This window comes from Rattus norvegicus, chromosome 1 (genome assembly GCF_021556685.1).
Source record: "Rattus norvegicus strain SHRSP/BbbUtx chromosome 1, alternate assembly SHRSP_T2T, whole genome shotgun sequence".
In the NCBI taxonomy this organism is placed as follows: Eukaryota; Metazoa; Chordata; class Mammalia; order Rodentia; family Muridae; genus Rattus; species Rattus norvegicus.
This window is the reverse complement of record NC_141534.1, coordinates 237,632,420-237,642,383: the sequence shown is the minus strand read 5'-3', so window position 1 is coordinate 237,642,383 and position 9,964 is coordinate 237,632,420. Positions and strand designations below refer to the sequence as shown.

General features: G+C 40.3%; 1 protein-coding gene across 10 annotated transcripts in view; it reads right to left on the bottom strand.

Moving 5' to 3' along the window:
• Nucleotides 1-225: 225 nt before the first annotated feature.
• The window catches only part of Vldlr (very low density lipoprotein receptor), a 32,049-nt gene continuing 22,310 nt past the window's right edge, over nt 226-9,964 (bottom strand). For 5 of the 10 annotated variants that reach the window (XM_087637875.1, XM_087637852.1, XM_087637913.1 and 2 more), the window contains 11 exon segments: nt 9,780-9,905; nt 9,124-9,295; nt 8,332-8,550; nt 6,784-6,902; nt 6,086-6,225; nt 5,640-5,781; nt 4,288-4,434; nt 3,318-3,401; nt 2,905-2,985; nt 1,969-2,138; nt 226-873 (listed from right to left, as the gene is read on the bottom strand). In XM_087637875.1, the coding sequence (XP_087494001.1) occupies nt 838-873; nt 1,969-2,138; nt 2,905-2,985; nt 3,318-3,401; nt 4,288-4,434; nt 5,640-5,781; nt 6,086-6,225; nt 6,784-6,902; nt 8,332-8,550; nt 9,124-9,295; nt 9,780-9,905 (1,436 nt within the window). In that variant the 3' untranslated portion in view covers nt 226-837. 10 annotated transcript variants of the gene reach the window in all.

Below are 9,964 nucleotides of genomic sequence, written 5' to 3'. Positions count from 1 at the left end.
GCAAAGGAAGAAGGGAAGGAAGGAAAGAAGGAAGGAAGTGAAATATTTGGGGGAACAAATATTAAATGGTACTTAATTGTTTAGCTAGTTCTTGGTTGTAGAAGATACTAGCTCAATTATGGGCTTAGGTATACAACATTAAGAACTAACTATAGCTTGGATGTCTAGGACACTTGGCACTACTGTTCCCAGAAGCTCATCTTAGAGGAATAATCAAAACTGTGGTTAAGCTGCTTGGTTTAATTTTTTTTTAGCACTTGAAAAAAAATGTACAGTAGTTTGAATTCAGTCTTTGCAAACCTCTACAGAGGTCAAAGGTTTCATTCATCCGTACAAAATTAGTTACAAATTTATTTTTGGCAATTTCATCTTAGTAACCCGTTTTATCCTATTGCCATTGTCCCAACCATTGAAAAAGTTTACAATAATTTACATAGAAATATCTTCAAAGTGCTTAAGAATAGTGATTGTTCTCTGGGATATGTACAGGTGGCCTATACAGTATATGTACAGGTGGGAGTCACTATAGCACAAGGTTCATTGCTGGAATATGGCTTTCTAGGGAAAGTGCATATTTGGCCAGAGATGGCAATACTGTCTAGGGATTCAAGGGTTACAGATACTTGGTAACCACATCCAAAGCTGAAGTAGAACGTGGCCAAGAATATTTACAAAAGTAATATAAAAATGATCAAGTACACAAGCTTGATCCACGAAAAGATATCTTGATGTTCTTCCAGATGGGAGGAAGAAAAGAAACTTCAGCGCTGGCTCTGTTACCATTCTGGAGTAGGGTGTTATGGGTGTAGACCTCATAGAGCAAGACTTGTTCAGAACTCAAGCCAAATCATCATCTGTGCTTACAACTGAGATCTGTGGAGAAGGAAGAAGGTTCTGGTGAGCTTGTTGGCTAGTGTTAGCAACTCTACAAAGTGGACTTTCCTTTTGAGTTGGCCATTAAAAGACAGAAAGACTTGGAGGTCAGACATATACATTGTTGTTTGTGTCCCCAAGCTGAAATCTGAAACCCAAAAGGGGCTCCCAAGTCTGAAAATTTCTGAGTATCACCGTGACACTATGAAAGGAAAACTCCACGTCCAACCTTATGTTATTGGTTGTGGTCAAAATGAACATACATCAAAATATTCTGTAAAGTACTGGAGGTTCTATGTATGTATATAAGAATAGATGAAACAAATGGACTTTGTATTCAAACTTTTTATGTCTGCAAACACTTCAAAATCCATGTCCTCCTTTAAAAAAAATCTACAAGTCTGAACACTTCTGGTACCAAGTACTTTAAAAAGGGATATTTAACCTGTACCTACTTGGTAGGAAAAAAAACCTTGACTGATTCTCTTTAAGGACTATAAATCTTAAAGACAAATGTGAAAAGATGTACAATATGAACTGAACACTATTCCACTGAACAGCATGCAAGGACCCTGTCCCTCATTTAGAAGTAGAGGACAAATAAGTACTTGGGTTTTAGTGGAAGAACGAGTGATCGTTGTTGTTGGCTTTGTAGAAAGCTGTCTCTCCAGGGTGGAATGGAGCACCTCTCCAAGGAAAGCACTTATTACTTTTGGCTAAGTGAATCTTACTCAAGCTATCGACTTCCAGTCAACTCTCCTATCCACAATTCTCATATGTCCACACTGATTTAGTTATCCAGTATGGAAGGAATTGAAGTTTAAAAATGAGCTAGTTGGTTCATACATGGTTCACATGTCACTAATAGAATCTAAAATAAGGTCAAGTAGGACTTACTTCCTCTTCCTCTGTGGGTGAGATGCTTATAAACTGATTGGTCTAGTGGGCCAGACATTTAGTATTTAACATGCAGTCAGTGGATAAAATGTCTGGGACTTAATGATCCTTCCCAGCCCAGGTAGCCATAGCTAGTGGCTCTAGTCTCCTTTGAAGCAACTGATGTCAAATCAGTGAATACAAATGAAGCATACTTACTGCTGGGTATGTGTGTCCTACAGAAGCGCTGTGTCTACCGATGTCTATTGAGAGGTCCTCTTCAGTGGTCTTCAAGTACACGGGATTGTCAAAGTTCATGCTTTTCATGTTTTTATGTTGCCAATTCCTCCACATCAAGTAGCCACCTACTGCTGCCATCACTAAGAGCACTGATTTAAAAAAAAAAAGAGGCGACTAAGTGAAGTCTAATGTTTATGGGCCTATGGTAATTAACACTAACAAGAGTTCCATGTTTAAGGGAACTTGGATAGCTAGAAGTTTGACTATAGGTTAGACAGTTTTGAAATAAATTCAGCTCAGTGGTTGTGTGAATCTTTGCACTGGAGGGTGGGATGAGGGAAGTGCATCCAGGAAAGTATAGAGTTCTGAGTCCCAACCCTAGGCCAACTGCAAAAAAATTACAGAAGTCTACACAGTGCTACATCAGGTGGTTCTGTGTATTAGGTCAACCAGTAAGCTAGGTCAAGGGAGACATTAAAGCAAGGTACCTTCAAATTTACATGACTGAAAGAGGCTTTAGAGATTCTTTTCCCTGAGTTCAAAAATAATTACTTTTAATTTACCCTTCGTGAATTCTACAGCTCATTGAAAAAGCATTTGTCCCTTTGCTCTCCTCCTCCTTGTGAATGACTATATACAATAAATGGGACTAGAATGAAACTCTTATTAAAGAGACTTCCTCTAAACAGGGATAAGCAAGGTTAACAAGTTCACCACACCATAAGGCCTTGTAGACAATTGATGGATATTCACTATGAAGGGAAAGGTGACACTGAAGAGTAGGTACCAGGTAGGTGAGGGAGGGAATGGAATTCAGTGTCTTATGTGTTATGACAGTCTAAGAGACCACTGGAAGGTGGCTGTACAGGAACTAAAACTGTCCATAAAATCTATATGAGAAGCAAATTTACTTACAGAGAGGAAGGATGGCCCAGGCAGCTGAAGTCCCTTTTGGGGGAACACTGACTTCTGATACTGCTGTGGTCACATTGATCCCTACAAGGACATAGAAGAAATCAGTCTATAAAGATTTGAATTAAGACTTAGACTTCCAATGATTAGGTAGAGGTCCTCATACCTTTGTGCATAATATTGATTTCTAGTATCCACTACAATTAGATATCAGAAAAACATTGGCTTAGAATTATTTGAGTTACATTAAACTGATAGGTTTAAATAAGTCATGAGAAATCCAGGATATGCAGGGTCTAAATCTTTGGATTTTAGGCACAAGTAGCCAGTTGGGGCCGAACCAGTAGTTAAAGGCTGATCGATTATTTAAGCGGCAGTTAGTTGAGATTAACAGTTTGCAATGCTGGACCCAATACCTCCAGGAACAAGTCCACTAGTTCGTAGGATGTCTGTTGTGTTGACATCTTTTGTCTCACTGTAAGTCACAGGAGTTGAAGTACCTGGATTATAAAAACCAAGAACCTGGTTAAGGCCAAGGTTCCTGAGTGGCTGACTGTGTAGTCCAGAGAGGTCATGCTGCAAGGTTATTTTTAACTCCAGGTAAAAGAAGACATCCCACTGCAGAATTACCTTGCAAAGTGGACGTATCAGAATGGAGAGAAATAGCCAGCTTTGTGCAAAAATCCAGAAACATAGGAAACATTGGGCAGGGTGTGAAATTTGACAACTTAGAAATATTCAGACAAATGGATTCCTCTCCACAGAGCCCCAAGCTCCCGAAATGTCCATAAATGTTCTCAAATCTATTCTAGTGTGCTATGCACACCTGGGGTTCTTGTACCTATTTTCTTAGAAAACTGTGTAAGTACTTATTATGATGCTACATAATGAGGCTAATTAAGATATAACTATGTGAGTTCCTTGCTTACAATCAGCAAGTTCAGTTTGCTGCTTAATCAAAAGCTGAGAACAAACTACTAAAATTCAAGTTCAGACTATCCGTGAGTTTAAACGTGTGTCGTCTTCTGAGGCCAGTAAGTGTCCTAGAACCATAGCTTCCTTCCTCAAGTGCTTTCAGTATATTTGTTCTGCCCTCTATGGAAGACTTTAATTAGCTAAAAGTTGGCTAGCTCAGGGGGTATTAATGGGTACAAGTTAGCACTTCTGTCCCCTCTAAACTCAACTGATGCTGAGATGGGTCACAACTGAGCCCCAAAGCACTGATAGAATGAATGCCTGTCATACAACCATAATACCTAATCACCTCTTCTGAAATCAGTTTCAAACGTCAGCCACATCAGTCTCTAAAATCCAGGCAAGCTATAGGTGGTGTCCCATAATGCTCGTTCTATGTCTTGCTTGTGGTTGGAATGCTGAAAGCCTTACTTTGACACTCGCGTCCATTTTCTTCAAGATTGTACCCATTGGGACAGGAACAGGTATATTTTGGAGAGTGATCATTGATCTGTGGTGCTGGCAGGCAGAGATATTCACATCCTCCATTCTCCATATCTTCCTCACACCAGTTTTTACCTAGTTGGGAAGGAAAGTCCTTTAAAATAGGCACTGTAGTGTTAACTACCTATAGTCTCTGTGGAACTTACATTTGTCTACTCTATCTGTTCTTTAAATGAGACTAACATCAATGAAGAATGGGTATCACTGGTGTTGGACGGATATCAATCAATGTATTATGAGTACACTCTAAAGATACCTGATTCAAAGGCTTCTTTGGAAGTAGAGTAAGAGTTATGTCTTCCATGGATAATTGTGAAGGGAGTTGAGAGACCAGGCCTTTCTCACACTGTTTATTCAAAGCTCAGAGCCAAGACTCAGGAGGAGGAGACAAATCACAATTTTCTGGCTTTATATACTGATTTACTCCTACAAAGTATAAGGGAACTCAGCCTCAGAGAGGTGTGAAGGTCTCATTAGATAGATAAGCTGGTGTTCTGGGCAAAATAAAACATAACTAGATATGTTAAATCCTATAAAGGATGTGTCGTGGTGGAGAAAAGGTGTTACAGATTAAGTTGTGTCCTTCCATAAAATTTTCACATTGAATTCCTAACTGACTATCTTAGAATGTGATCTTAGTTGCAGATACCGTATTGACAGAGGTATTCGAGTCAAAATGAGGTGATTAGGCTTAGATCTTAACCCCAAGTGTCTAGTGTCCTTGACAGAAGATGAACTATGGGTATAAGCATGTATCAAAAGAAGGTATGTATAGATGCTATGGAGAAATGGCCATCTTCTAGTCAAGAAGAGAGGGAGAGAGCCTTCCCTCAAGTCTCCAAAAGGAACCCACTTACCAACACCTTGACTTTATACTCTTAATTTCCAGATTGTGAGATAGTAAATTTCTATTGTTTAAGGCACCCAATTTGTGCTATTTTGCTATAGCAAACCCAGAAAACTAGTCATGAGGAGTACCTGTGGCCTGAAGGTAACCATGGAAACTGGTATAACAGGCCTAGCAAGGAAGACCCATACGATGTAGAGATGAAGCCAAGCCACTAGGGCTTGGAAGGAGCTAAGAGTTGACTCTGAAGCCATTTCTTTAAGATGGCTGAAAAGAGATATTAGGCATCAAGTGTGGAATTGGACCTAGGGTTCAAGAGGACAAAAGTTATGTTTTAAAGGGAGTTGAGTTGCTAAGGAGCCAGTAAATAGTAAGTTCTGGACCATACTATTCCTTTAGCATGTTCATTAAGGAGTGGGCATCTTCATGTTACCTGAAGGCTGGACGAGTTCATGGTAGATAATGATGTCTTGGGCATCATTGAGATTGTTCACTAGAGTGGCCAGCTCTGACCCAGTGAATTTATTGGCACCATACACTGCTTCATTTTCTCCATCTATCCAGTAGACACGATCCTAAAACAGAACCTTACAATTAGCACGCAGACCCAAGGCTGACACAAATCAAGGGCTAAGATTATCATGATTTACTTGCCATTTAGTGGGGCAAGGTCTCTGAGTGATTCTCTGGAACATGGAGGACAAAAGGTAAGAGAAACAAGTTCTTTGGATTTAGTGTCTAATGTATACCAAGCCTTAAAGACTTAGTGTGTAATGTATACCAGGCTTTAGATAAAGGTTTTTCAGTTGGCTACTGCCCCTTCCTCTTCTCATAGAACTGTTCCAAAAGTGTCTACATCATGTGAGGAAGGAGTCTTACCTCAAATATGGTGAGTGCAAGAGGATGAGCTAGGAACTCCAGAGACTTGAGCACTATCCTACGATCTTGACCATTCAGGTCCACACTAGAGAGCATGTGCAACTTGGAATCCAGCCAGTAGAGGCGGCTTTTGACAAGGTCTAGGCAGGAAAACAGGATATGAGCTATAGCTGTTCCAGCTTCTATTTAAAACTCCCAATGAAGCCTTTCTATTTTATGGTTTCTTCTCTACCAGAAGTTCTTAATGAGGTCACAACAATAATTGTGAGGTCACCAAGAGAACATGTGTCTGCATTCCCTCTGTAGGTGCCAATGAGATTTCTAAGACTCTCAAAGTCATTGACTCACAAGATGCAACCTAAGACAGAGAAGGCTTGTATTTTGTATTTATTTCCAGATAATGCAGAAGGAAACAGTTATAAGTTACCACCCAGGGAAGGCAAGGGCACCATGCTTGCAGTGTTCCATATGAAAAGTCCAAAGATCTAAGGTTCCCTCACCATATTAGACCAATTAGATGACAAGCCAACTATCCTGGCACCCATAATTTGTTAAGTCTGGCATGTTTGTTTAGCTACTCTCTCCCAAAGTTTCTGCTATAGGTAGAAATAGAAGAATCATTTCAAATTTGTAATGGGCATGCATTTAAAAGCTATGAAGGCAGTTAACTAGTTTGTGAGGGGGATGGACATACATACCGAGGGTAATTCCATTAGGCCATTGGATGTCCTCTGTCACCAGTGGACGTCTATCAAATCCATTCATTCCTGCTTTTTCTATTTTAGCTGGCTCACCCCAGTCTGACCAGTAAACAAAGCTGGGAAGAGTGAAGTCAGAAAAGTGCTTTAATGGATTAGAAGGAATAAATTTGTACTTTAGAACAAAAGATTAAAGAATGAGCAGAACACTCTTAAGCTTGTGGCTCTTGAGATAAATGCTGATGCTTAAGGCTCTAATTATGTTTTGAGTAAATTAAACTTAACAGTTGGAATTCACAAGGGTTGGAAGCACAGTTCAGTGGTAGAATATTTGGCCTATCAGGTACAAGGCTCCAGATCTACTCTTCAGGACTGTAGGAGGCAATGATATAGTTTCCAAGCCATAACCATGTTAGTCTGGGTTGATATGTAACTATCAGCCCAAAATTCCATTTCCTTTTCAAAGGCACATTTTCCCATAATCTGTACAGGACGAGTTTAGGGATTATGTTCTAATGACACTTCATAGGGACCAACTGTGATCATTGCAGCCAACTGCTTTCTAAGCAGCCTGCCTCAGTGAAACCTTTTGGCAAACGTTTGTTCTTCTCAATTGAACTTTTACATAATTTACATTTTTATATAGATGACTGGAGGGGACAGAGTTATGCAAATCCCAGTATTTCCTGGAAGTCCTAGATTTGAACACCCAGAGCTAACTAAGCCAATAAAGTGTTCTTCCCCAGAAGCTGGGTAGACAAAGTGTTCAGACACAGCTTTTGGTGTTTGTGCTACATGAAATCTAAAGCATTGCTAAAACTACCAAACAGCGGGGTCAGAAGGAATGAGATTGAGATGGCCTATGACAGCTCAGGCCTGCTCCATATTTTGTCACTCTCAGCATTTTTTCTATTAGTATACATTCACTATGTATCATGATTCGTTTCAAGAGAATATTTTCATTAAAATTTATCATGTACACAATTGAATTTTATCTAGCCATAGAGGAGGAAGAGGAGAAGAAAAAGAATGAAGTAGAAGATGAATTAGAAGAAGCAGAAACAGAGAGAAGAAGAAGAAAGGGAAGAAGAAGAAAGAGGAGGAGGAGGAGAAGGAGAGGAAAAAGAAGAAGAAGGAGGAGGAGGAGGAGGAGGAGGAGGAGGAGAAGGAGAAGAAGAAAATTTTATAACATTTTCTGGAAAATAAGGGTAACTGTAGGTGATCATATTAAATATAGAAAGATGCCAACAAGAAATATCACATCTTTTCTCCTATTTGCAGATCCTAGGTTTTATAAAGATGAATTGTGGGAGGTGGGGGTGGGGCAGGGGCAGAGACATGAGACATGAGATCAGGGAAGAATTAACTAAGGAAGAAAAGTGGGAGGGACTGGGCAATGAACACTGTCTTTGATGTCTTGAACCAGTTAATTCTGTTCTTGGGCACAATGAGTGAGCTCTTTATGAGAAAAGCTCTTTATGAGAAAATCTCCTGACCTATGTTACTAGCACCCGAAAGGCTAAGTGGAAGAAAACATAGAATACAAACCCAGACAACGGATCCACAGCTATGGAGGCAGGCTCTCGCAAATCAGAGTTAAACAGGAACTTCCTCTTGGTTCCGTCTAGAGTAGCTACTGAAATAGTCTTAGAAGCCGCATCAGTCCAGTAGATGGTCTTGTACACCCAATCAACAGCAATGGCTGCAGGATTATAGACATTGTCGATCATTTTAAAATGTCTACCAACCTTGTCATCAATTGAGGCACTGAAACAGAATAGGTCACAAGAAATTTAAAAGTTGTCACCATTGGGCCCTGGAGAATGGACGTTTTGCTTACAAAATGTTCAAGGACTCTAGGAATCCCATCACACAGCAATGAAATTATTAAGGCGTGTTGCTTGGGGATGGGAAATTAGTAATACTGTGGCTTATCTAATTGTGGATGTGAACTCTCTATACAAGCTCAGAGCCCAGCAAAATTAGAAGAGAGATATTCAACTCAGTAGCCATCACCCCTGGTCTAAGGTTTCCACTGAGGAAAAGCTGTTGCCATCATTTCTTTTGTAGCGAGAAAAGTCAGTCCACAACTACAAAAGGGGAGGAAATAAGAGGTACTCTGATGTCATATGTAGGCATAGTCAAATTTTACATCATGATCAATCATCAAAGTAACAGCACATGGCCATTTAATAGCTGAAAAGCCAGTGTTATATCTGAAACTCCCTGCTAAGTAGATGGTAGAATGGAGCTAGAGACAAGAGAAGACCCACCCCTACTCCAATTCTTTCCACAGGCCTAATAACAGTGATCTATGCACAGAATGCAAGTGGGAGTTACCTGAAGATGGCCTTTTGGCTTAGATCAGCCCAAAATAGCTTCTGAGCTGCAATGTCAGCATCGAGAGCCACCGTGTTTCTTAGTTGTTCTACAAGTTGGATGTATTCCTTCCTCTCTAGTCCAATCTTCCTGATGTCTCTCCGATTAGTGAAGATCAGACTTGGCTCTTTGCCTATAAGACATAAGCCAGGTTGATTTAGGTTTGCTATAAGGCAACATCCTCTAAGTCACCTCCTCTTCACAGAGGACCACTGCTAAAGATAATGCTAAACATCTCAGTAGTATCCGGCCTGGAGTTTCAGCCCCCTGGGACCTTGCAAGTACTTTCACCCTGCTTAGGAAAGCAGTCTTGGGGTTGCAGCATTCAAAAGTAGGGTAGCTGATAAACATGTTACTTGTTTGAATTGTGCTTAGTTTTAGAAGCAGAAAGGAAGAAAATGTGGTGAATATTCATAGTATCCTATGCAAAAGGAAGGACCAAGGCAGATGCGTGGGAAGATGGTTTACTTCAAGCTATCCCGCTACACTAGCAGTTTACTAGCATTGCTCTGGGGTGTGACTTTATGTGTAGGTTGACTGCTGCAGTCACCGACTGTACCTTTTAGAATCAGTAACTCAAAAAGGTACCAGAGCAACACCAGCCCAAGTCCATTTACCTACTGCCTTGCACACGCCAGTGGCAAGATCCATTTGATAGCCACGACTACATTCACATTTGTAACCGCCTTTTAAGTTGATACAAATTTGACTGCAGATCCCCGGATTTTGGCATTCATCAATATCTAGGAGGGAAATTAGAATTAGTCTTGTTCTTCCTCTGCCTTACTAGATGTATGTTGCC